This window comes from Fopius arisanus, unplaced genomic scaffold, assembly GCF_000806365.1.
Source record: "Fopius arisanus strain USDA-PBARC FA_bdor unplaced genomic scaffold, ASM80636v1 scaffold00028, whole genome shotgun sequence".
In the NCBI taxonomy this organism is placed as follows: Eukaryota; Metazoa; Arthropoda; class Insecta; order Hymenoptera; family Braconidae; genus Fopius; species Fopius arisanus.
In genome coordinates this window covers 1,277,261-1,304,352 of record NW_011887767.1, presented here as the reverse complement: position 1 = coordinate 1,304,352, position 27,092 = coordinate 1,277,261, and the positions used below count along the sequence as shown (strand labels likewise).

The following is a 27,092-nucleotide window of genomic DNA, read 5'->3' as shown; positions in this document are numbered from 1 at the left end:
GTCCGTGCAAAAACAAGAGAAATCCGTTAACATAACAAACTTTTAAAAAAACCGACACATGCGCTACTGGAAAGGATTTTAGTTAACTTATTCTCCACGAATGGGCGCTGAAAGACAATTCCGCGGGAAATTAGAGGCTCACGACTCTTTTCCGTTTAGGTATCCAAGATGGTAAGTTTACTGCACCTCGTCAACACAAAATCCAATTGCATCGAGTCGAAAGGATAAAAATCTCATAAATCACCGTGTGCCAATTGTTCCTCAGGATCTAACGTGCAAGTTAATACAAATATTTAGTGAAAACTCTCCGAAGTTAGTGAAAAATCGTTGACCAACTTAACCCCCTCCCCATCTCTCGTGGTATCCCTTTGACATTTGTATAAATATAATTGAGCGAAATTGATCTGCAATATTCGACGCCCCTTTGATAAATTCATAAAAATATATAATAAAAAATTATTGAAACCGGAGTTGATGTGATTGGTTGATTGATCTATTGAAGTGACATAACCTGAGGAGCCATGTGTCTCATTATTCTCGTGATTTCAGGCCCGTGGACCTAAAAAGCACTTGAAGCGTCTCAATGCCCCGAAGGCATGGATGTTGGACAAATTGGGGGGTGTTTATGCCCCACGTCCATCTACTGGGCCACACAAACTCCGAGAGTGTCTTCCTCTCGTTATTTTCCTCCGTAACAGGTTGAAGTATGCCCTGACCAACTCTGAAGTCACCAAGATCGTCATGCAGCGCTTGATCAAAGTCGATGGCAGAGTACGCACTGATCCAAACTACCCTGCAGGTTTCATGGGTGAGTTCCTTGAAATATTTTTCCATTTCTCAAAGGCCTCATCGAAGCTACGACTGTTGAATCTCAATTGTTGTAGTCAAACTGAGGCCCAGAGAGAGTCTTTCTAAAAGGTCACTCACTGAATTATTTATTGTATTCTTTGAGTATCACCCAAGAAGGAGACATTTTCAATAACTCACTTTTTGTATTTTTTTTTTTACGGCAACGGTATTATTAATTGTTATAAATTTTGTAGATGTTGTACAGATTGAGAAGACTGGGGAATTCTTCAGATTGATTTACGACGTCAAGGGACGTTTCACGATTCACAGAATCACCGCTGAAGAGGCTAAGGTAGAACTTGAAACAATTCCGGATTATAAGGCGTGCATCGAATTAAAATGAATGAATTAATTAATGTTGCCTGTTTTAGTACAAATTGTGCAAAGTCAAACGCGTTCAGACCGGCCCCAAGGGAGTTCCCTTCCTGGTGACACACGATGGAAGAACCATCCGCTATCCAGATCCAGTTATCAAGGTGAATGACACGATCCAGTTGGAAATTGGCACTGGAAAAATTCTTGATTCCATTCGTTTCGACTCGGGAAATCTTTGCATGATCACTGGAGGCAGGAATTTGGGTCGTGTTGGTACCGTTGTCAGTCGTGAACGTCATCCAGGATCCTTCGATATTTGTCACATCAAGGACTCTCAAGGACATACTTTCGCCACTAGGTAAGATCTTTAAAAATTTTACTATTTATTGAATATCAGATATTTTATTCACAATTTTTCGAATAAAATATTTTGAATAATAATTCAACATAATTACCAATTAAATAATGCTATTGGCCACTTCGAAGCTGCGATAAATTATTTTTTATGTTCATTGTAGTCAAAAGTGGGCCGAGAATAATGAACTCTCCTTTTTGGTCACTGATTGACCTCATGGTCTTTCCGTATTACCCAAGAAGATTACAATTATTTCATTCCCAGCTCTAATTTATTAGAATGAATGGATTGAAACTTGAAAATTCCTAAAATAATGTTTACCTCAGGATTTCTTGGGATTAATCGAATGTTGGTTGGAAAATTTTGCAGATTAAACAACGTCTTCATCATTGGCAAAGGATCAAAGGCATACGTCAGTCTGCCAAAGGGCAAGGGTGTCAAGCTGTCAATCGCCGAGGAGCGCGACAAGAGGCTAGCAGCCAAGGGCGTCAACTAATTTTTCATTATACCACGCTAAAAAAACCAATAAAACAACATTTCTTGGTAAATTTTTCGACACGTTTGTTCTTCTTTCTCTCATTTACCCTTTTCCATAATTATTCTTAGATTAATATTATTAACTTTTTTTAGAACGAAAAAGGATAATTAGCAACAATATATGTATGTTTTAAGGTAAAAGAATCGAATTTATTCATTGTGGAAATGATTTCAATAAAATGTGAAGTGGAGTAGATCGAAAGTCAATATTATATACAATTGTTTGATTGAAAAAATGGAGAAGAGATCAAGTTGAACACCTAGAGGTACTTATGTACAGGTGAGGTCATTTCTCAGGGAGCCAGACTTCAGTTGTCAGATCTAATTCCCTTCTCAAGAGTTCATTGCACCGAACGTCACCCTCTTTACCAAATTCTCGTTGAATATCTTTAGCTACTTTAATAAATCTGCGAAGGCAATCAAATTAGTCAAAATATCGTGTCCATTCACACTTTATCAACTCACTTTTGAATGCAGAGGACACTCGTTTTAATCTCCTTCTCGACAGGCCTAGCCTCACCTGGACTCGATCTACTCGGAAAATCCAGATTTTCCAGGGATTTAGGATTCATAAATGGATAAATCCTTATCCATCCGCCCTCTCGAGTTTTAGGATTTCCCCAGTCTCGACCGTTGTCCCAGATAAGACCACCCGAATGTTCTGCTCTATTCGAACCTTTGAAACCTTTCTGCATATTTTTTTCCACACAGAGTGGATTGTAGCGTGAAAAATTCTCTTCCGTTGCTGTACGTCGGAACTAAACAAATAATTTCTCTACGTATTTTTAATCGAGGAAACGAACGCAGAGAAAAACATATTAGGCGCGATTTTGGATCATTTGAATTGAAAATTAAATAAATAAATTTTTTATGGAGAACTGACCATATTTGCACTATCTGGACGTGCCTTGACAAAACCAACAGATTCATCGAGCCTGCATCGACGTTTGGAACACCGTGGTTGATAATACTTGGAAGCACAGAAATCGTCATCGCAGGTGCCCACAATTGGGCTCGAGGCAGACCAAATTTTGAACAGAGAGAGTCCAGTATTGCACACAGGCAGACCAAGTAGATCAAAAAGATCATGAAGAAGTGGCTTCTTCACTTCAGAGTCTACCTCGCAGTCATTACCCAGTGCTGGACTCACATTGACTTCGAGAAGCCATGGCTTCAAGTTGGCATCGATTAGAACATCAAAACCAAAGAACTCGAAGCAATTTGAGGACTTCGGAATGCCGGCAGTTTGACTTAAAACAGTCAGAGAAATCAGGGCAGCTATTCTCTGCCAGAGGAACCAGTCGTTGAAGCCTGACTGATCCATGTATCTTCTTAATTGTCGAAAACTCCATTTAGAACCTGCAATCATCGATAAGCCAATTATTTTTTTATCCACCAATTTTTTATTCGTGAAGAATCATCACCTGCACCGACTCTTTCCTTTTTCTGCGAATAGCCAGGGCCCAATTTATTGAGCGCGAAATTAGTCAAGTGGCGAAATGGATCGTCCAGGTTCTCGAGGGAGAACTTCTCAGTGGCAAATCTTGCCAGTCCCTCCTTGTAGAGATAAATCGTTAGTGGTCGGTATGAAGGAACACAGACGTACAGTCGCAAGTCGAATTTGTATCCTCCAATTAGCAGAGGTTTTTCAATATATCTCTGCACGACTGCTGCACTGTCGTAACTCAAGTCACTCAATCTCTAATAGATACACCGGAATTGTAATAAAGATTGTTAAAAAATCGAGAATAACGATGTGAATAGAAAAGTAAAATCCGAACGCTTGAATTACCCTGAAGAGGAAAATTCCACGTCCTTGACTTTGTCCCACAGGTTTGCAAATCCAAACTCTGTCGTCCTTTTCGCATCGACTGCAATCAGCTGCCAATTTCGTGTACTCCGATGGCAGATTGTATCCTGGTGGACTGACAACAGGTGTAATTCAGATTTTTCTCAACGAATTTATACGAAAATGAAAGGGCAAGAAAGGTGGAGGAGTACCTGATGTCATAAATGGATCCATAAACCTGGCGCATACACTTCAAATGTCTCACGAGATTATCCTTCTTGCATATCGAACTGCCCTTTGGTATTCTGTTTATAAATTGCCAGGGTAATAGACTCTTGTAGTGTGATGTGGGAAATCCCCCGGATTTCCACCATAAATTCCAACGATCCTTGAAGGCATTGCTCGTATCACCAACGTATTCTCTCCAGCCACGTTCTGTACACACCTTTAAATATAAATTAGTAATATTTGATTAATGTCAAGCAGAGCAATAAAAGTAACAGAAAAACATTCTCATCCGTTGAAAAATTCTACTGGACTTTTCCTGAATTTTCTATTAATTTTTCATTGATTCTGAATGTTAAATATATTTCTTGGAGATTAGTTACAGCAATTGAATAAAGTCTCATTTTTTTTCGACTGCATTCCAACTTCCCCGGTCCGTCCTTGATTTTTCTCGTGTCATTACGACATTAGGGAGCTAAAAACCCTTCACCCCCGAATGCCAAATATCTATCGGCCATACCAGCGGTATGTAATTACAATTAAATCGGTAAACTGTTGTATCACGGTAGCCTACTTTGCCACATCACGAAAGCTTCTCTCACCCCTTCTCCACCCCCTGCAGTCTCTTCGTACAAATCGTTAATGAGAAACTTGCGACCTCGAGACACGAGTCCCAATGGTAAATGCATTCCATATCTAATTTAATCTTAATCATCATTCGCTTCGAGAATTTTTGGAGATTCAATATTAAACATCTAAATGGATACTTGTATTTTTTTCGACATCACATCAGGGGAGGAGAAAAATTCTCTGTGATTTAATGCACCGATTTATTCCAGTCGGTTGTTAGAATTCATTTATTAATCGATTGATTGATTTACCTGGACCAGAAGATGGGGAGCAGTTCCACTGTCATTAAGCCTGAAGACAAATGGTCCATCAAGAAAATTCTCCATTCCTCAGCTCAATCACCTGAAAATCCATGACTCTGGTAACCGTAAAAATTGAGTAATTTCGAATAGGCAGAATAATAATGGAATGCCAGTGTTTTATATTTTTTACGTGTGCCACTGGTGACACAAAGACAGGCGGGAGGATATCGGGGATTCCTATTCATAGCCAGCACGAATTATACTCCTATAAATAGAAAAAAGTGATATTGATGCATCTGGTGAGGGGTGGTTTATCGTTTTCTCTTATTGTCCCCTCGTTGATCCTTGAGAAATGATAACAGATGATAAACAGAAAATGTGAATAGCGAAATTGACTGAAGGCGTGTCTATAATTTATTTAGGAATATGGAGAGGTGAGAAAATACGTGGAATATCGTGCGTGAAGATTTATCGCGTGATATTCAGCTATTTACAGTCGAGGGTTTGCCCCTTTTCAAGAAAATACGCGTGAATTGCCACTTTTGACGTGGTGCACACTTGTGGATCTAGTCAAGAATTATCCTATTGATTGATATTTTCATATTTTCACAAACCCTGGGGTAAAAAAGTCTTGCCTATAGGAAAATAAATGTGACTGATTGTGAAAACAAAAAACACTTTTCCACGAACTAAGAGTTTTATCATTTACGAGTGTACTGTACGGGGAATTAATTACAAAATTGAATTAATTAAAAAAAAAATCACTTCCACGAAAATCCCAAATCCATTCCCTGGGTGCATAAATTTTTTTTGTACGGTAGCACTTTTAATTTTCTCATTTGATTCGATACGACTGATCGATACGTTCGATACGTTCGTTACGCTCGATCGACTGCTCGATGAAACATTATAAGGGGATGAAAATGTCAAACGAAAATTATGGAAAAAAAAAAAAACGTTAGGGCCTGAATTGTTGGTACCAACCTGAAGTGGAAGGGCTGTTAACTTCGGTCTCAACTTTTCCACTGACGATAAAGTTCACTCCAGTTCAACTGAACATTTCACTTCCCCCACTTTACGTGAAAAAAAAATAAAATGAAGGAACGACAAGACACAGAACGAGGACAATAGTGACTACACGCGAAACAAATGCAAGTAAAGCTCGATATTATCCACTCTTGTTCCTTTACGAGGATAGCGCCGCGTTTCCAGACACGCAATAGGTTTGCTTCTGGTATCTAGATTTAAAACCATTGGGATGAGTTTTTGTCGGTGTTGTGAGTCAGTTTGGTGGTGGATTTCATGGTGAATTGTGAGAAACAAGTGCAGGGGTTTGACAAAGTTTTGTTTTTATTCGGAATCTCTGATCGGCCTCTTTATCGCGTCATGTTTGTTGCGCTTCTTGTGGAATTACTTGTGCAAATTTATAAGGGTGGGGGGATGTGAAACACGAAGAGTGCCTTTGCATGCCATCATTCACGTACATTCATTGTTTTATCCACTTTTGGACATTTATTTTAACCAACAAGTACTGCTGATCGTTACTTTATATGCTATTTAGGGTGGAGATTAGCATCGCGGGACTGAATGAAATCACTGCAGAGGTAAATATGTACTGGCTAAATTATTACTGACTTGTAAATACTTCACATAACTCGATGCTACCCCTTCAATTATTTCTTCAAGCTATTCTGGGGGCAAACCGTAAAATATCATTATTATCATTATTAGTTCGTTCAACCCTGTCTAGTGCAATTGTTTAAGCAATTATCTCGTAATGAGGGGGAGAATTGTTGAAAAGAAGATTTAGCTTACGTTCTGAGGAATTGTCCCACGATGGCAAGTGGTACCAGAGGGAATCCCCCGTGCATCGGAGGCGGAAAAATGAAAAAATAATGTAAATAAAAATGTAAATGAAAACAGGATGTATCTGCTTGTTTGCAGGTTCCTGATGTGACTTGTTGTGACAATAAAGAGCAAGTGTGCGCAAGGTTACGGTTAAAGGTAAGAGATCGATTGAATATACTTGCCGATGGGGGGAGGGGGCTAAAATATTTCTTCGAGTTTTGGGGGTGATAGCACTTCCTTCCGGTGACGTGAAGTCTCCGAAATGTTACGCTAATGAAAAAAAAAATCACTTCTGCCAAAAAAAAAATGCAAAAAACCGTTTTTTTCCGTGAAAATATTTATGGATTTTCGGGGGAATTTTTACAGAAGAATTTTTATATTTTTTATTGAGGAAATGGCAATTTTTGTTTTGGCAAAGTCCGCAATGAAAAAAAACTTGAGTCTTACGTGTTTTGGTCTCGACGATACACTCATGGATTTCCATCCCACACGCATTCAAAGTGACTCCAAACCCAGACATCATAAGCCCATAAATGTAATGATCGGTGGGAAAGGGCAAAGACCTTATTTTTTTTCCATCCTCTTTGCCTCCCCTCTGCCAGCGTAAAAATTGCAGTTTTATCGATTATCGTGGCCACAAATTTTCGGGGATTCGTGAATTGTTTCTTTCGGGTGAATTTAATGAGATCGTCTAGTGTAGTTTAGTGACTATCTGATTTATTTCAAGCAACAAATTACACGTCTACAAATATCTGTTTTTCCACCTTTATACATCTCGCTGAATGAAAAAGTCGTTATTCCGATTCGATGTTGGAGATTAACAGGAAACAATATCACATGCTTCGATTTCTCACATCCGAAGACTCTTTCATTCAATTTCGCTTGCAAATAGCATTTGCCACTGGAAATTAATGTACATCTATTTTCTGTTGGCCTCCGATTGTGATAGCATTAGAAATCTATATGAATCCATCGTGATTCAAGTGATTACGAGTCACTGGCACGTGATTATGAGCCAAAACGAGATAATGCCAAGTAATCAACTGCAGTTGAAGGATAATTACTGTTTAAAACTCCTGCATTCCTCCTTGACCCTTTGGCTTAATCGTTTCATTGTCATCTGCATCCACAAATAATACGACAATTATCTCAATTAGACTTTTAATTTCTCTTTACCACAAAATCAACTTCAGAGTTTTCATCCCCAATTAAATGACAACTCGAAATACTTTTAAACGTCTAATTTTAATGTGCAATTGCTGCAATGACCTTTGCGTGTTGATCCCTTGAAATGATTTCACGTGGATAAATTATTGGAGTAAAACAACACGAATCGTGCCCCCATAATCATTAAAATTCACAATTAATTATTCATTCCACTTTTCGGTTATCAACCGTGGCATTATTGAGGATTCAATTACATTCTTCGTCATTAAAGCCAACAAATAATTTGAATTCAACAATATTTAATTGTAATTCAACGAGAACTTATCGCGTATTTGGGTTAGTGAAAATTCACATCGGTTTTGAAGAAAAAAATGTTTAAATAGCGCTCTGTTATCCTTGTTATTAATTATATTCTCACGTATCGTTTCTCATATTTTTTGTCAGCACTTTCGTTCTTTTTTTTCAATTTTTTAAATATTCAGGCTGGATAGTTGAGGCGGGGATTTCGTTCGCTCTAGCGTGCGTGATTTTTGCAGAAGGGACGACCACCTTTGGCGTAGAAGCTCTGGCCCTCGAGGTTCTTTTTGCACATCTGCAATACATTAATTGATTCACAATACTAATAACAAAGAATACCTAAGTATTATCAATAATTAATTATGTTAATAATAATAATCATTATTTGATTTCAAAAATTCACTACTTATTTTGTAAATTACGATACGATTGTGTATGTAAAGTCTGCTTTTACCTTCGCGAATATTTCCAAATTCCCAGATTTAAAGGGAACAGTTAAATACCCGGTGTTTGGGTACTTGTCGATTTCAGCTTAGTCTAGGTCGGAATATAATCCTGGGTATCTACTAATCTACTAAATAATACCCGATTTTTTTTTTAAACCATAAAAATGATTGTCCTACCGTGCAATTGAAACACTGGCTGTGATAATTATTATTCAACGCCTCAACCCATCGATCTCCAGCCTCAACCGGAAATCCGCAGGCGTAGCATTTGGTCGTGAACAATTCGTTCCAATCTGTAAAATAATATTCCCATCGAATAGAAAAATAAACATTCAAATCATGTGAAATAGTCTTTGTATTGACAAAACACGTTGGCAATATTGGTTGGAATAAAAACGAATATGGCCATTGATATATCGATTGTTCGTCTTGTTATCGGTTGCTTACCGGCCTCGCAGTACGGCAGTCCCTCCTCAAGGAAAAACGGACTGTTGCCAAATAATTTTCCACAGTATGTGCAATTGAAGCACTCGGGATGATAGTGTTTGCCAATTGCATTGAGACAATCACCCTTGATTTTGTTGTTGCACTTGTTGCACGAGGGCGCGATAAAACTTTCGAAGCAATACTCGCAGTAGAGCTGGCCCTTTTCCTCGACGAAGCCGATGTCCTGGAGATGACGACGACACTGCGAATTTACGCAGACAAAGTGTTCGGGACACCAGATTTGTCCAAGGGCGGTGATGAAGGGACCCCTAATTTATTAAAATTCACTTTTGAATTATTAAGAACATTAAGGATTGATAATAATTAATAAAAAAGGAAAGACGTCGATTTTCTTTTAAATGCTATTATTTTTATTATTGGACGATTCAATTGAAATTTCAATTGAAAATATTCAATAGAATTCCATGGAATTTTCTATGGAATTTTTTCATGAAATCACTTAGCCTTTTCAATTAAATTTATGTCCGCGTGCAGTGAGAACATTGTGCTCGTACCTCGTTATTTCTTCATCACAACAGCAGCCAATTGGCTTGAGACTTTGGCCATTCGATATGCTATTAGTAAGATCTCCAACTGTCAAAAACATGCCATTAATTGTTAAACAGCGCAATCCTCAATTCAATATTCGACTATAAAAAATAAATGCAAAAACCTAAAATAATTGAACATAAAAATAACGAGAAGAACAAAACGAATGCGTCCTAAATTAAATAAAAATAAACGTAATTAATAGACAGAATAAAATTAATAGGCAAAAGAGTGCAGTCATGCAGACACAAACGACAGGCAATAAAATTCAGGGACCCGTCTACCTGACGTAAGCCTGACAATGTGCGCAGACAGGTTGTCTTCCAGTGGATGCCTGATTCAAAATTCCCCGTCCACGTTTAGGCGCTGAGCTTCCAGCGAATTTTCGACCTTGTGGCCCAACTCCACCGATTCCGCTACCTAAATCCGGTTGGCACGACAAATTCGGTGGCTCTACTAAATTCTGGGTTTTACTAAATGGTTGTGGGGCATAGGGTGCGCGCTTCAGGGTAGGCTGAGAGTTTCGCAACACCTCGGGCTCGCAGTGTTTGCCATCGGAGCAGTTGTTCCTCCGGGGTTCACAGTGAATACCATCAGAACAATTATTCTGTTTCGTTTCACCACAGTGAATGCCATCGTTACACTGCTCCAATGCCTCTGCTTGGGATTTGAATAACTGAACAACTTGTTTATCACGTTTAACTGTCATGCAAGTAAGCTGCTGGCTGAGAGTTGTTTTAGGTTGTTGCTTTGTTATCGGTTTGAAGCTCTTGTCTTGCGTTTTGAGGGGACAAACGTCGCAGGGTTTGACCTCCTTTTCATCAGGGAGAGGGATGTGGGGAAAGGGAATGGGTTTTGACAGCGGACATTTGGGCTTTTGTATAGGCTTTGGACAGGTGACAGAGGAGACTCCTGGTACTTTGCAAGGAGCAATGCAGACAGATCCATCGGTGCAGGTGCCAACGCGAACACCAGACGCTGGACAATTACCGATGTCAATCTCACATCCACCAGATCGAACTCCCTTATCACCTGAGCCGCACTTGGCAGCTGATTTTCCATGCAATGCTGGAGAGACACAGAGGCCTGATCTGTCTGGTGTTGGAGTCACACAAATACCAGCTCGTGGGCACGTCTCAGAGGTCTCTGAACCCTCGCAGGGAACAATTACCACTCCAGCTCTACTAGTTCCTGTTCCAGTGAACGCTCGACAAGGGAGAACAGTGACTCCAGTGTTGGCGCAAGTGCTTTCCTTTTCGGAGCTGTACGAACTTGTGCTGCGCTGTTGCTGGCAGATTCTCTCTGAGATTTGAGGCGTCGGGAGAACCTTAACGCCGGTTCTCTGGATGCGATCGGATATCGCAGAGTGACTTATTGGACAGGGGAGCGATGGTTGAGTCCTGGATATATTCGAGATCCCACAGGTATCTCCCTCATCTCCAGAGACTTCCTGGTACGATTTTCTCTCCTCGATTGACTTCTCCTGACACGATCTCTCGCTCTTCTCCTCGTACCGCTTCTCCTCCTTTTGACACTGATACTGCTGATAAGACGAACGAGTCCCCACGAAATCCGAAGATCTGTGACACTGAGGTGTGTCTTCCTCCATGTGATACGACACTTTTTCATAAGGGCCTGTGTATGAAGGCTGATTTTTCATCTGACAAGATTCCTCGTCCCTGATTCTCGGTGCCTGAGGATGACATTTGGTGTAGTAAGCTGGAGGATCAGGTGGTCCAGGAGCTGGTGATTTTCTGTGCGGTGTTGGCGATCTGCTTGGTACATACGGAGAACTGGCAACTGCCTCCTGCTCAACGGCTACCAAATGTTTCTGATAAAACGGAATGGTATCAGGTTTCTTCAGTCCCCCGGGCCTGATTTTACAATCAGCTGGTGTTGTCGATCGTGACATAGATCTACCTGGTGATATCGAGGAATCCCTCAATCTGTAGTCTGGTGGCGGAGTGGGCAAGGGCCTGGGCCCCTCGACCTTCCGCAGAGTTCGCTCTCTGGTTCTCGATTGACGAGTCACAGAATCCGTGTAGAGAATCTCAGCGGGATGACAGTATCCGTCTTGTTGTTGATTTATCGGTGTATAAGGACGAGCAACACTTGGCTTGTCAATGTCAACAGCTCCTTTGACATCTTCCCCCAATGGTGTATAAGGACGATCCGGGGCGATAACCAAAGCTTCAGTAAACGGTGAAACTGGTCTTTCGTATGGGCCTTTGTACGGCTGCTGCTGTGGGACTTGATGAGAAATCTCCTCATACCGTATCTCCGTGGAGTAATGCTTCAGCTCTTCTGATTTACCCACACCAGGATGAAATGGTGAGAAAGGCCTCGCTGGTGCTGTCGTCAAAGCCTCGCACATGGGGGTTTTGTATTCTTTTGGTGTTGAGTTCTTCACCATCGATTCAGCCAGAGGACCAACACCTGAATCACCATCAGTCAGAAATTGCACGTGCTTCCGTTGACAGACAGGCTCTTGTACTGACGCAAACTGTTGCTGCTCTTCCGCAGATTGAGGTCGGAATCGCTTCTGAAGCCGACGCTCCTGCAGCGAGGGCTGACGCTCAGGTGTTTGTTGCTGCTGACGAAGGGACTTGTGAACTTGCACTTGCTCCCGCAGACACTGGCGTTGTTGCTCTTCAATCTCGTTGTAATTCTCCTCGACCTGAACCTGTTTCTTGACAGATCTGTAGCACTGCTGAGACGTTGTACTGTGCTCTGCATCGTTTCTCTCCTCTCGAGCGACGTATTGCTGCTCTTGCCAGGATTGAACTGGTGCTCTACGCTCCTCTTCCTCGAGACGACAGCACCTCTCCGTCTGCTTTCTCGATTCCTCTATCCTCTGGGCTTTCGCCTCTTTCTCCTCTCGCAGAATTCTCAAACGATTCTCCTCACGACGTCTCACTTCGTCCTCCTCTCGTCGTATTCTCTCCTCCTCTCGTCTGCATTCCTCCTCGTAAATCCGTTGTCGTTCTTCTTCCTGCTCTCGAAGTTGATCTAGTTGGCGATTTGTGTCGATCGCTGATGATATAACACTCGCTGCCTCGACGCACTCCTGTCTACCTGAGAATCCAGCTACCTCACGATCCATTGACGTTGTCGATTGTCTTCCAGCTTCGGATGGTGCTGGAGACATTCCACGCTCTGGAGTAACAATTTCAACGGTCTTTTCATAAATCGTTGTCTTCTTTATGTGGAGATTTCCCTCATCCTTCTCCATGGTTTCTGTGTACATATTGTGCTGGCTTTCAACACCCTTCGGACAAATAGCCACATCCTCGGGAACTAATTTCGATAAATCCATGGTTTCGTTGTCGGTATCGACAATCTCCTCTTCAGGTTCCTGCTCGTACAGACAAATCGGTTGTGGCTCGGGCTGAGGTTCAGGTTCAGGTGGCGGTGGTTTGCAGAGATCACAAATTACCTCGTGATAATGATGCTCTTGTTCATGCTCAGGGCCAGATGGACCGGTTGTTCTCTCGCAGACGATTCGACAAGTGCAAATCTTGCAAATCGGTGGATCGGGCACTTGAGGTGCTTCCACGTGAGAATATGCGCCTGTTGTTACTGATGAAGTCCAGGGTTTGGGTGTTGGTTGATTGATTCTCGTTGGTGTTAACGATCTTCTTGATTCCTGGGTGGATTCAGGACGGGGTAGACTCGTTGCACGACATTCCCGGCGTGTCTCCATACACGTCTCGGTTTTTCGGTAAAAAGGGGCATTGCAGTTTGCCTTGTCCATATTATCCTCACCCCAGCAGACAGATTCCCTCTCGTACTCGATATCCTCGTTACGACTCTGGCTTCTGCTCGACTCCTGAAGGCAAACACGTTTTTCTCGGACGTTGTGACGAGGCTGACGATGCAGCACTGGATTCGGATCAATCCAAATGGGACTCGCTGTTGGATAAGTCGTGTCCTCCAGGGATTTTACTGGTGGCCAATTTAATGATTTGCCCTTCACCGAAGAAGGCGGCCTTGAGTGTTCTTCCTGACGCGAACGCGGCTCCTCTATCACCTCCTCGTAGTAATTACACTCAGAGTATGATTCTTTTAATGGTGATTTGCAGGGGATTTTTTTTAAAGGGATTTAATTGATGGTTACGCACACGACACAAATCACGGGAACACGAATATTAGTAATTGCGATTGATTGAGGCAATTAGTGCGGGGAAAAAGAAAAGAAATATTTTTATCAGTAAGCTGAAGCGTAAGTTAAGCTAGAATTACAAAATTATATTTATTTATTATTAAAAATATTTCAATTTAATTCATAAAAATCCAAAAATTTGGATTTTTTTTAGTAAAAAGAAATTCTCCACTAATCACACACTCTGACTCACTAGATTCAAAACGAAAAAACTGATAGCAATAATGATAAATGATAAAATAAATGAGGACGGTAATGAAAAAAATCAGTAGAAAAATAAATGAATGAAATAAACCTACAAGTGTATTCTTAGAACCGCGATGATAATTTATTTTCTCACTTCCACGTAAACACACGCAAAGAAAAATAAAAATTTGAGACGAAAGTAATGATAAAGTAATAAGATGCGGACAATAGCGATAATCAGAGCGTTGGGCCTTCGTGATGGACGTGAAGAACAAGAACGACGATATCGTATTCGAGAGCTGCCAGAGACGCTCATGCAAGGGTAAGGGAGAAAGGTCGGGGTTTTGGGTTGAAAGACGGAGCTGCTGAAAAAAAAGATAAGAAAAAGACCGTTGCATTATGCGTAGAAGATAATCAATGGGTTTCACAGATTGATTCCCATCTATTTGGCAAAATGTTCATCGGAAAATTCCATTGGCTTTCGAAGGAGAGAGAGACAAAGAGAGAATTTCAAAATTAATTATTCCTGTCCATCGAGAATACAATCGTAAGTGGATGGAATGCTTGAATTTTTATCAATAAATAGATGATTTGGGGATGATGATGTGCTGGGGGAATTTCAACACTTTGATTTTGCTAAGCGATTAATCTACTCGTACCTCTCAAGGGAAAACCTTTTGGCAGGCCAGAGTAACGACCTAATCACACACAAGTCCAATTTTAAAATGATGGACTCTTGTTCTCAATTCGCTTCTTTGCAAAAATCCAACGAGGAATTGAGACTGTGTCTATTTTTTTCACTTCCTCGAAACGATTTTCATTTGGTCTTCTTATCAATTATTTGTTGTGCAATTAATGATATTTACACTGAGTATTTAAGGTAATAAGGGACTTACCAGTTACTGTCTGACTCTGAGGCCGATTAAAGCTGTTGGATACGGGGGGTGATGATATGTTTGATGGAGCTACCCTGGATCCACCGAAGGGCTTGGGTCCTCCAAGATTGCTCGACGGTGTCTGAGATCAGGGAAAAAATATCATTCAGAAAATTGTCTTTCACAGAAAAAAAAAATCCTCATCACTGCAAATCAATAATTTCCCAAATAGAATTTACTTCACTTTTCTACAACAAAAAAAAAGTAATATCTACAGTAAAATTGACTCTTCAGTGAATACGATGAATCTATGGAAAAGGAGAATTCAAGAAAAATCGAATTTCCATAATATTCCAATTTCCAATTTCCATGAAAAATGATTATTGCTTGAGTAAAAACGTTCGCGACTTACAATTTCCGCGTAAATCAATAGTAATAAAGGATGAAGGGGTAGAACTGAGTGACGGTATAAATCGAAATGTGATTGAGACGGGATGATTACCTGTACTGGATGGTAACTGGGTGTATCGATGGGCGGAATGCCAAAGTGATTGGTCTGCAATGGTACACAACAATCACATGCTTATATGAGCGGTCAATCAGCCAAAATGATGACATCAACATTAAAATTAGTCATGCAAAAAGTAAAAATAATAAATAAAGAAAGAGTGATCGCACCCTTGTGGTGATTGGTGGTGTTGGGGACGAAGATATCGACGAGGATGACGAGTCCGGGGTCGTTGTTGGTGATGCTGGCAGGGTTTCAGGGTGTGTAGAACGATTAGCTAGTAGGAAAGTAGCTAGAGAACTCGACGATGTGTGGAAGTTATTCGGAAATGAGTGATTGATCTCATTCTTAAGTCTCGTGTCGTTATTTGTGTACTTTGACATTGTCCTGTTGTTACTGTCCTCGCCATTCATCATTGCCGAGATAACTTGGCTGAATTTCAATTTGTGATTATTCAAATCTGTACTGTAGTCCTTGATGTCCTCGGTCTTCGCGTCTGTCTTGTCTCTGCCAATATTCTCCCACTTGTTCGTTGTATTTTTATTGTTGTGATTAATCATTTTGGGGGGATGGGAGACAAATGCTGGGGATTTTTGACGATGATTTGTTACTGGATATCTGGGAATAGCGTAAGTACCGACGGCGGAATTTTCAATATTTTCGTTGGTAATTACTGGGTTGAAAACGAGGGGTGGTAATTTGTTGTCATCGATTTGAAATTCTGGAATTAGTCTCGATATTTTCGGGTCTCTTTCGTTTGGATTATTGGGCAACTCGTCTTTGCTGCCAACCTCGCTTCCTGTTCTGATTGTTATCGTGCTTGTGAAGGTCTTCTCGTCAAAAATATCTCTCTCCGTCCAGTCATTTTCGTGTCCATTCGTCGTTGTCAACTCCATCAGACCTCTCGATGATGGGGTACACAGTCCAGAATTCCCACGGCGAATACTCTGCAATTAATTTTAGTCGCAAAACCACACGTTTGGGTTAAATATTAATTAAGCTCTAAGCTTTTATTATATTACGATTAATTTCGTGAATTTACTGTGCAAACAAATCATTCTTGAGATTTCGGAGGCTTTTTATTTACCGAGAATGCTGGTGGCATTGGGGTGCCGTTGTTCGGTGGTGGAGACTTTGGGGATGCTGTCAGATTTCCTAGGGCCGCTGAGATAGTACCTGCTGGCGCCTTTCCACCTCTGAATTCCAAACAAATTCAAATCTCTATTCAAATTCATTCGCAGAATCAACTGAATCAATAGAATAAATAGGATGTATCGGATTTCTATTAATTGTTTTATCATTGAAATATTTATAGATGTTGATGGATATTTTTTATAGATTCTTCAATTTGGAATAGATTCGCTCAATGATCGATCGCTTCTTGATAGATAAACAATTTGCGTCGTGCCCTTGTAATTGGTATTTATTGAAAAGTTCAATTACTCACGGTGGAACCGTAATTGGTACATATCCAGCTGGTGCTTGCTGTCTAGCAACGAGTTTCGCATGTATGTCACAGTACAACTTATTATTGATGTTGTAGTACCCCACATTCTTCAATGAAGTACCACACGTTGAACACTTGAAGCACTCAACGTGAAGATTCTTCTCCTTGATCCTCACAAAGACTCCACTGTATTATCATAAATTTCAATGAATGACAAATATATATTTTCCAATGCATTTAAAATTCACTTGAAAATTTTTTAAAGCCATGAACAACGTCTTATCCACTTGCTTTGAAAATAACATTAAATCATCAACTAAAATCTACGTACAACATTGATAAAAGGCGACAAGGCCGGTGACGCATTCAAATGGCATTCAGCATGAAAAATACGTAAAAAAGTGATGAGCATGAAAAAGAAAGGATGAATGTGTAATTGCCTTCAAGAGTCGGTAACAGTGAAGTCAGTGTTTGCTGAAATAACAAAATAGACAAAGAAAAAATTGAATTTTTCGGTTTCACTGATGATCATCTTCAGTCCAACGTACAACAAATAATACAACATCGAATATTATTAAAAAAAAGAATAAATAAGCGGTAAAAATATTGATGATGAGTCAGTGGTGAGTCAACTGGCTGCATATGCGTAGGAGAAAAGAAAGTAATTGAAGAGTCATGAGAACATGAGAATAGAAAAGAAATGATGAAAATTTATGTCTTTACGAAATTACACAGATTTTTCTGGTAATCTTGAAAAGACAAAAATTAATTGTTCGTGCCGATTGTTCAGTCAGCGAGGGCGATTGATTGATCCACCAAAAGCCGGTGATTATCAAGATTTCAAAGCTCATTGGTGGTGAGATAATTACACGATTGGGGAGTCACAGCCGTGGCAAAAAGTCGTCTCGTATGTGTCACGTTTGTCACGTTCTGACGTTGACGAAGCTCGCGATGACTGCCCAAGACGAAGATGCTCGTCACCTGATTGGCCATCATCACGAAGTGATAGAGCTGGATGAATGTATCCCATAGCACGACCAATGGGTGTTGGTGATCGTGGTGATGTTGCATGACCACCAATAGCCTTGCTCACTGATGAGTAAAACTCGGTGCGGCAAGGAACTGTGACAATTCATCAGTAAAAAAATCATCCCTCAATTATCCCACACATGCAGCCAACTACCCGCTGAATTCACTCGGATCTTTAATAATCAATCCATTGGCCTTGATACCCCAAAAAAATGGGTAATTCCCACTGAATCTACATTTTTTCCACAAAAATTCAAATTTTACGCCAACGTACGATTATTAAATATCAGGATAAATTTATATATGGATTTTCCATTTGAAACAAAGGGAGGGAGAGTTTCAGGAGTAATAGCTAATTGTCCTAGAAATATATGGGAGTAGAGTGCACAATTGGAATGATAGGATGAAATAATCTGAATGCGCCCCTGGCCGATGTTGCTCATGAGACTGCAAGTCGACATTGTTCACTTGAGGCTGTAAAATAATGGAAAATGATAGGATTCTTACACGATGAGTCTCTCACACTCGGCGCAAATATTTTGACCTGGTGGGAGGCTAGTCTGTGGTGTCGTTGGCTGGGGTTTGGTCTCTGGGGCGGCCACCGACCTCAATCCAGCCAAAGCTGGTGAGGATGGCGTCACCACACCACTAGTTTGCACTGGCTCAGCTAATATTTTTCATATTATTTTATCATTAATAACAATTCATTGAGCATACTCACCAGGCTCTGGGCTCCTTGGCTCCTTGTCCGCCTCCTGCACCATTTTAAACACTTCGCTGTTCTGGGCGTTGTAATTTTTCTCATTTTTCTTGAAATTCACACTGAAAATTGAACAGATTACTTTATTCCTACCAGTTCAACTGATTATCAATCGCCAATCGAATAGGAATATTTAATAGCTTTTCTTTGCCACCAGATTCGGTGGAATTTGGAAAAAAAACTGGGAATTGTAAAATTGAAATGATTTCACTGCACAACTGATTTTCAATTATTCGGACGATATTCTGGGAGGGCTAGAATAGCATTTTGGCATGTTAATTTATTTGACTTACCCAAGAACACCACCTGCCAGCACTTCAGCTTGTGCTGAGAGGGTCTCAGCTATTGTCTGCTCGCTGTAAATGCCAACTGGGCTGTTATACTGCTTGTTTACTATTGACTTTATGGGTCCAGACTCACTGCTTCCATTCAACTGTTAAAAAATCCATAATTTATCAATCATTGGCAAATAATCGGAAATATAACGATATATGATGATGGATCCTTGACTTACGAAGGGCTTTGGACTGAAATTGTGTCCACTACCGATGAGGGGCCCCTCTTGTTTTTTAGCAGCAAGTGATGTTTTTGTCACTGGAGAAATATTGCCGATGGGTGCGTGGGGCTGCGGTGAGGGGATCGAAGGTGTAACTGGTGAAACACTTGGTCTCCAGGTGCTTCCACCCCTGTAAAATATTTTTTTAATTAAAACTCAGGGGGTGAGGTTGATATCTTAAGGTGATGGGGGCATATGTTCTGGTACCCACCTTTGGACAGTCACTTCGAAGCTGTTGCCAGCTCTGACAATCACATCCTGGGCATCCTTGTGCCTCAGACTGAACATTTCCGTGTTATTAACTTTGATCACTGCATCACCAGCTCGCAGACCTGCCGCCTCTGCTGGTGATCCATTGTTCACCTGAATATTGTTTTTTAATCATCATTGTTCAATTCCAGAAATTAATTTCTATATTAATAATATCTCCCCTTGACTGATTCAATTTTATCCACGCAAAGCTCATTCGTGAGGTCGAGATTTGTTTGTTGTCTCTTGATAAGAAATATTGAATTGTTAATTGTGTAAGTTATTCGGAAATTAAATTTAAGACACGATGGAGTCAACGACCCGAATATTTTCATTAATTTAGAACTTCTCAATTGATTAGCGAATCGCTCACTCACTTTGTAGACAAAACCAACTCTTGCATTTTATTTTTTTTCCCCGTTGTGATAATTTTCCTCGCGTGATTTCTCACCCCTGGGACTAACTTTTCTGGCGCACTGCCAAATTGTCCAGAATATACGAGCATTTACCCGTGTGGCCGTAAAATGCTTCCGTTCAGTCGTTATTTCGCTCTCTGTTAAATGCACGCAAATTTAACGGCTTTTGTCCTTCTTCCATTTTCAGATTTGTTTTATGACATCCATCGGTGGTTTTTTTCTTCTGAGGTCTTTGAGATACGCTTTAGTTACTTGTACTGTCAGTCAGGCTTAAATGGTTACGTGAAAAATAAATGGTTACGTCAAAATTCCAATTTGATAGACCGCGTTATATTAGTGGTCTGGCTTTTTCCTCCGTCATTTTAACGTCTATTTTTGGAATACCTCTTAACATTTAACTGTAAATACTTCCGTTTACCCGACATGATCTAGATTATTTTTTTTCTTCTGCTTCATAGGCATCATAAATATTATAGAATAGAAATTAATTGTTGAGAATTATTGAAACAATATCATGAATATTTATATATTTGAGAATATAGAATGAAAAGAGTGATCTCATTTTTATTTATAATATTTATAATATGTGGAGTAAATGGTGAATGCCTTTGGACAAGCGAATGTTACCAATTTCACAAGTAATTTCTCCCAGTTCGAAATTAAGTCCAGGACGAATTAGTAATGCAAGCCATGAATAATCTATTTATTTACCGCATCTTGGTTCAGTTACTTCGTTGACTGGCGCCATTGCTTTAATTGATGTTAATAAATTTCAACAGGTGATGTGAAACTTCAAAGTTTAATTGATAGTTAAGGCCCGCGGGCACATGTTGACTTCTATTTTTGCTATTTCTGGGACGAATATCTCTGGTGTTAGTGTTTAGTAGTGACTTCATGTAAATATTTCCAGCAAGACTAGACGTTTTATATTTAAATCCGTTAAATTAAAATCCCGAGAATAGAGCATTCATTCATAAAATCACAAGTTCCTCGAATGCCAATAAAATAAAAACTATTGGAGAGGAGATGTAATGGGAGAAATATCTTTCAATGCAATTCCATCGAGAGTTGAATAAAAATCTTGGAAGTGACTGGATTTAGCGTGAATGACATGGAATTCACTGGTGGAATTAATTTTTACCCCCAAAAATAGCCGCATGTCCTGATAAATGGGTCCTCATGCCCAGAATGCATTGGCATGTGAATTTGGCTGAGGGGTACGTGCGGTGAAAATGGCTAAAAATAATCGGGGACCATTCTAAAAATATCCATTGGCCCCTTCTCATCTGAAAACTCATGTGGGTATGAGAAAGGCAGAGGTGTGCGCATTCCAATGGTCGAGTTATCACAGATGGATCCATCCCACCTTCCAAACGCTGGAATGCATCTGCCCTGCGGCACCTTTTCACTCTCATTTTTATTTCACTTTATCCTCAACATTCTCCCCCTTAAAAAAATCAAATCTATCAATTGCAAAATTCTAAACCAAAATCACTAATTTTCACTCATTTTATTGTAATTTTAAATTTAAAAAAAACATCAAATAATTAAATTAATCTAATTAATTGTAATTCAATCGTAATTCAATTGTAATTCAACTGCAATTCAATTGGAATTCAATTGGAATTCAATTGGAATTCAATTGGAATTCAATTGTTGGCATCATGATTAAATTAGATGTGGGAAGAATTTTGAAATAGAGGAAACTGAATATTTCCGCTGAAAACTGTAATTTTCGCAGAGTATAACCGGAAATTTTAGTAACACCACTAGAATTTTTTATAGCTGGTAAACTGTTATTTTTCTGAACAGAGAGCTTGAATTTTTCTGAAGGATTTATCGACATCCGTTTATCGGTCTATGCGCCCTCCATTATAATGTTCACCATTCAATTTATCAGGGATATTAAAAGATTTTTAATGCACGCTCCCCCTAATAATGGGGTAAATATTTTTACACTCGATTGTACCCGCATCCATCGACCTTGAGGCGTATGTGCAATTATTTTTGTGCGCGCAATGCGCTCATACTCCATTGTCCCAAGTCAGTGGTGCACGTTGTACAAGTGAATCCACAAGTCTCTATTTATTTTTATTTTACTGATGGTTCACTGATTTCCAGAATTCAATCGCTAGTCAAGATTTTCACAATCATCCCTTCCTATTTCCATTTTTATTCTCGACTCCCCCATTTTTTTTATTAATAATTCCTCATTACGGACTTGTAAACTGGGCGCATTTTTTTATGCAAATTTTTACTGAGGAATCGTTGCGTTGAGTCATGTAAAATTCTCGGCTGCGCAGTTTATAAACATTTTAAATGTCATAGGATTGGGTAATAAAAAAAAATGGAAGTAAACGGCAGACACTAGCTAGACAACGTGGAATGCGAAGGCAATGAACCAGTGCTCAAGAGAAAGCAAAAATTTAGTTAAACAGGTTTTACTAAATTAAACGGATTATTCCGCTATTTAACTGAATTCAAGACCCAGTAATAAGATCCAATCGATTTAAAAATCCCCTAATAAAAAATCTGCTGAAAAAATAAGTGAATTAAAAAGTGTTCTCTGTTCTCAACTTAAAAAAGTTTTAAATCGAAATTCTAGAGATTTGGTTTCAAAAGTTTATGATTGATAAATTTTGATGAATGGAGATGACAAAGACTGGAAAGAAGATATTAAGAGAGAAGCTGATGATTCGACCGGCTGTACCACATTCTTCGATAGATCTAACAAGAGTAAATGAAAAAAGATGAGAGAAAGAGAGGGAGATGTGGGAGGTGGGAGGTGGGAGGAGAAAAAGGGGGTTGTCACGGATCCCAGGAGTCTTCTCGAAGGTCGCAGACTGGACCTTGGGATTGAAAAAGGAAAGCTCCATCGAGATACGAGGATCAATGCTATGGACAAGTGGAGAGGATGTTTATATTTGGGTTTACTTTCGATTAATCGATTTCCCCGAGTTCCGGAGAAATCCGGGGGGGGGGAAACGGATATCCGGGGTCGACCAGACAATCATTCATACTCGGAATTCTAGGTGACGCGTACTTTTATCAGACTTCACCAGCATTCATTCATTTTTCCTCCACGAGACGCAAGAAAATCGAATTTTCCGTTTCATTGGGGAATTATTCCCTAATTGTTTCCCGCGGTTTTTCCATTTTTCGATTTTTTGATAGGAAACTTAAAAAAATACAAATAATATTAAATAAAATCATCGGAATGACAATTAAAATTTCCGAAAAAAAATATATGAGCATTTTATGACTCTGAAGTTCAAGGATGTACGTTATTAATGCCGTTTTTAGAGGGAAGGGGAGGGGGGCAGAGGGGGAGGCGCCAAAATGTTGAATGTACATGTGAATTGTTGGCATTGTAACAAACGCACACGCACATTAAATCACGAGTGTCGCATTACGTGTGCTGACCAATGCTGGGAATTTTCATTACATGGCGCTATATATTTCAATGACTCGATTACTTTCCCGCATTATTTTTCTCCCCGAGAATTGAGTAATACGGGATTTACAGAAACTTTCGATCTCCACCGCAAGTGATGTTTACCGAGATTTTAAATAAAAATTATTTGATTTCTGGGGTGATTTGACGTGATTTTAAGTCAGAATGACAGTGATTTCACCGATGAATCGGGAGAAGTAAAAAAATGGGATTGAGGCAACCGAAGGCGTTGAATAAAAGCAGTATATTTTTATATCCACAGACTTGTGTGGTGTTCTACGGAACCGGGCCTCGATCTCTATTAATATCTCCACCAGCCCGAGAGCTTTTAGCTCATCCCTTTTCGACGGTTGTACAATCCTGGCCTGTGATACCCTCCCCAAGGAAAAACCCGTTCTCCAAAAAATAACGAAAAAATTCTGGAGCGAATCGTCAACCGGAAGTTACTTCCCCTTTAGTGTAATTGGAAAAATTCCAAGGGTGATGGCAAAACTGTTTACAATATTCTGGTGTCATCCAAAAATACGGAATAATTCGCGACCCTGACACAGTGATCGTTGGAAATTCGTAGGTGCGAAGGCCCTCGGGCCAGAGGACGAGTTATTAGTGGAATAATTTTTTTTTGGATTCTTCAAAAAAATTTGAAATATCTGTGCCGTGTGCAATGAGTTACCAATTGGATATTCCGGTTGTTCGATCATCCATTGCGTCGGCACGACGTCGCTAAAACCCGTCGACGACGTCAGTAACACCCACGCGAATTTTCCGTTTCGTCGGCGAATTATTTTCCAATTGTCCCCGTGGTTTTTCCATTTTTCAACCATTCAATGGGAAATTTGAAAGTAATTCTGTAATCACATCATCACTGGAGACGAAATTATGAAATTAATTTAACATTCTCAAAGACATTTTTTTCGCATTTTAAAAAAATATTCAATGGGTACATTGAACCTTACATAATATTTCCGGTGAAAAACAGTTTAAAAATATTGAATCGGTGAAGGCTAAATCGAAATCCTATGGAAATTGTTCCGAGTATCGCATTGTCGTTAGAGATGGTGCGCATAAAATAACAAAAGCGATAGCGATCGTAGGAGGCTGTATATACCCGATATATATTCATGTACATATATACCTGTGGTCAGCCAAAGACACGATCATTGGCCGTTGCAACCAGGTATCATATAGAAATTTGTTCCGGGTAGTTTGGACCAATACTCGACAGAAATCCGCATGATCTGTCCTACAACCACAGAAAACCGCAGTTTACCTCAAAAAATTCCTCAAATCACAGAAAATTTCCTATCATTAACCAGAAAATTTCCGATTACCATTAGTTAAAAGTTCAAAGTTGTAGCATTATCAATTAAATTAATTAACAGTTGCGCGATTTTTTGGAAATGAATTCAGTATAATTCCGGGAAATTGCGTTGAAAAATTGTTTTACGGTAACTCACGTACGTAAAAATAGTAAAATAGTGTACGTTATCGTAATGCGAGTTCCGGACGATTACATTGCGATGTAATATTTATACGTGTCGATGAGACCTTGTCCATTTGCCATGATAACGAACTGACCATTGCTATCTTCTCGGCTACTTAAAAACACCTCAGCCCTATCGCTAATCCTCACATAAAATAAAAAGACAATGCCAGTGTGTGACATTTTTTCCGCGTATTATTTTTTTGCGCTTTAAATCTCAAGACCATCGACAGAAATAATCAGCGGATGTGGCAGGCGGTTTTCCACCCAGCGAAATTCATTCTCAATATTACTTTGGAATTTATTATTTTTTGCAATCGCGGGATTCAGTGGCAACTCATTATGTGGGTGAACAATTTAATTCCGTATTGAATTGAGGAAAAAAAACAATCGGGTAGATTCGCCTGGGAGAGAATTGCAGAGCTGTTTGCAAAGCTCCGGGAAGTTTCGCAAAGGCACCTTCTAGAAATAGAACACCCAAATAATTTGCCTCGAATTACCGGTGACGCCGGGACTATAATTTTCCACTTCATCCCTTCGGTTTTTCGATATGGTAATTGCTATTGTTATTTTCATCATCGAATTCTAGTCCTCGCACTTGAAAAGCTATTTTATTCCACTCCGTTCGAGAAACTCTTGATAAAATATTATTATAAAGTGTTTTTTTACTCGTGGGAATTTTTGACGGATCAGGAGACACTTTTCCTCATATATTACATTTAATTGCGACAAAATCGTGAAATTATTTATTGCAATGTCATAAGCATCAGTATAAATTTTACCGGAATTTTCCCTCCGTGTTTTGCAATTTCTATTTTTTTGTAAACATTTGAAAATTTCGGTGGCAGTGATTCGTAAATAATTACAGTCAGGCACTCAACCGATGTGCGGATATTCCGGAAGCTGTTGAAATAAATAAAATGGTGGAAAAATTAAAAATATTGAAGTTTATGGTAAATTTTGAGTGAACCCGTCTCAAGTTACTCCTCGGGACGTATCGCTCCGATGCCAAATTTCGTCTCAGAAAATCCACCACTTGTAGTTGGCAGGGATTTCTGTCGATGTGCGTGAAATTTGGCGTTCGTATTAGTCCTTACGTAATAGTTTTTTTAGAATGTTCATTAGTAAGTGGAGAGGGAATCGTCGACAACACTCGAGACATTTCTTTAGACATTCCAAATGGGAGAGCAGGCGGGAACGATGAATTTGGTTTACCGTAAAGTACCCTATCATATTTCCAAATGTATTTCTGGTGTTAAAACAGAACTAAATAAATCCCAAAGAGAATAAAAATGTGAACAAACCTTTTGCACAATTAATGGTGTGCCAAAGTCCTTTCCACCCTGCAAACGAAATCCCCATGGGGAGCCATCGAATCTCGATAGCTTGACGCTTATCAGCTGCGCCATATCACTCACAAAAAAAAATAATAATAAAAAATATAACTGAAATAAAATTCCCAGTCGATATGAATTCTCCAGCAAAAGTCAATTTTTTTCTCCCTTCGCACTCGTCAATATTCAATATCAAACGAAATTACAACTTCATAAACAATAAATCAACGAATTATTCACTTGGAAATTGAAAAAAAAAATAAAATAATAATCGGATCGTTGAATCTTCCTCGTCTCGTTCGTAACTCCAGAATAAACGTTCGTTTCACGCACTCGTATGCACGCGTGTTACAAATATAAATATCCAGTGGTTATAAATAAATATAAAAAAAAACATGGGCGTAACTTAAAGAGAGGCTAATTTTTACCCCCAGAGTCAATCCGGCCACAAAACGAAATACGATAGTCACTGGGTAAACGCAAAAACCGAAGTAAATGTTGAAACTGTCTGGTCATTCGGGCAAGTCTTTTCCACGCGATTTCAAACGAGGCAAGCGGTACGAAAGAGCGCGTGCGTCTGATTCAAAACCAGGCAATTGGTGGTGGTATTGGCTTTTCATATGGTGGTGGTACTTGGGATGGCAGCATTCTCAACATTTCACTCTATCTGTCCTACCTCTCCTCATCTCCTTTTCCTTCTTATTTTTTTTACTCTTTTATTCACCTCCTCCTCCTCCTCCTCTTCCTCCACCACCACCACCACCTCATCCACCTCCTCCACCTCCTCCACCTCCTCCACCTCCTCCACCTCCTCCACCTCCTCCACCACCTCCTTTCCTTTCCTTCATTTTCCCTCTTTTTTTTTTCCACTCAGTTCCGACTCCTTTTTCCTCCTTTC

General features: G+C 39.7%; 4 protein-coding genes across 6 annotated transcripts in view; 2 read left to right on the top strand and 2 right to left on the bottom strand.

The window, feature by feature from the left end:
* The first annotated feature begins 86 nt into the window (after positions 1 to 86).
* RpS4 (ribosomal protein S4) lies at positions 87 to 2,075 on the top strand. The gene is made up of 5 exons (XM_011302654.1): positions 87 to 171; positions 550 to 808; positions 1,044 to 1,141; positions 1,221 to 1,522; positions 1,889 to 2,075. Exons 1-5 carry the CDS (start codon positions 169 to 171, stop codon positions 2,013 to 2,015), a joined length of 789 nt encoding a protein of 262 aa, XP_011300956.1. The 5' UTR covers positions 87 to 168; the 3' UTR covers positions 2,016 to 2,075.
* Positions 2,076 to 2,166: 91 nt separating this feature from the next.
* On the bottom strand, positions 2,167 to 6,807 carry LOC105265251 (probable tubulin polyglutamylase TTLL2). 3 transcript variants are annotated; one of them, XM_011302656.1, is made up of 8 exons: positions 6,758 to 6,807; positions 4,952 to 5,042; positions 4,058 to 4,290; positions 3,849 to 3,981; positions 3,481 to 3,757; positions 2,940 to 3,415; positions 2,522 to 2,814; positions 2,167 to 2,463 (listed from the first exon to the last, which is right to left on the bottom strand). In XM_011302656.1, exons 2-8 carry the CDS (start codon positions 5,024 to 5,026, stop codon positions 2,343 to 2,345), a joined length of 1,608 nt encoding a protein of 535 aa, XP_011300958.1. In that variant the 5' UTR covers positions 5,027 to 5,042; positions 6,758 to 6,807; the 3' UTR covers positions 2,167 to 2,342. The 3 variants fall into 3 exon arrangements, with proteins under 3 accessions (XP_011300958.1, XP_011300957.1, XP_011300959.1); XM_011302655.1 differs by lacking the exon at positions 6,758 to 6,807 and adding an exon at positions 5,927 to 6,304; XM_011302657.1 differs by lacking the exon at positions 6,758 to 6,807 and adding an exon at positions 5,557 to 5,717.
* The window catches only part of LOC105265255 (ankyrin repeat domain-containing protein 49), a 30,726-nt gene continuing 10,080 nt past the window's right edge, over positions 6,447 to 27,092 (top strand). The window contains exons 1-2 of the mRNA XM_011302660.1: positions 6,447 to 6,546; positions 6,887 to 6,946. The gene's annotated coding sequence lies outside the window, so the exon portion shown is untranslated. The remainder of the gene's footprint in view (positions 6,547 to 6,886; positions 6,947 to 27,092) is intronic.
* Positions 7,488 to 26,790, bottom strand: LOC105265272 (PDZ and LIM domain protein Zasp). The gene is made up of 17 exons (XM_011302678.1): positions 26,165 to 26,790; positions 19,470 to 19,621; positions 19,217 to 19,388; positions 18,996 to 19,135; positions 18,664 to 18,764; positions 18,450 to 18,609; positions 18,110 to 18,174; positions 17,783 to 18,035; positions 16,914 to 17,099; positions 16,554 to 16,662; positions 15,637 to 16,413; positions 15,461 to 15,514; positions 14,980 to 15,100; positions 10,020 to 13,797; positions 9,148 to 9,455; positions 8,878 to 8,993; positions 7,488 to 8,549 (listed from the first exon to the last, which is right to left on the bottom strand). The coding sequence occupies exons 1-17, from the start codon at positions 26,267 to 26,269 to the stop codon at positions 8,472 to 8,474; spliced, it is 6,675 nt and encodes a 2,224-aa protein (XP_011300980.1). The 5' UTR covers positions 26,270 to 26,790; the 3' UTR covers positions 7,488 to 8,471.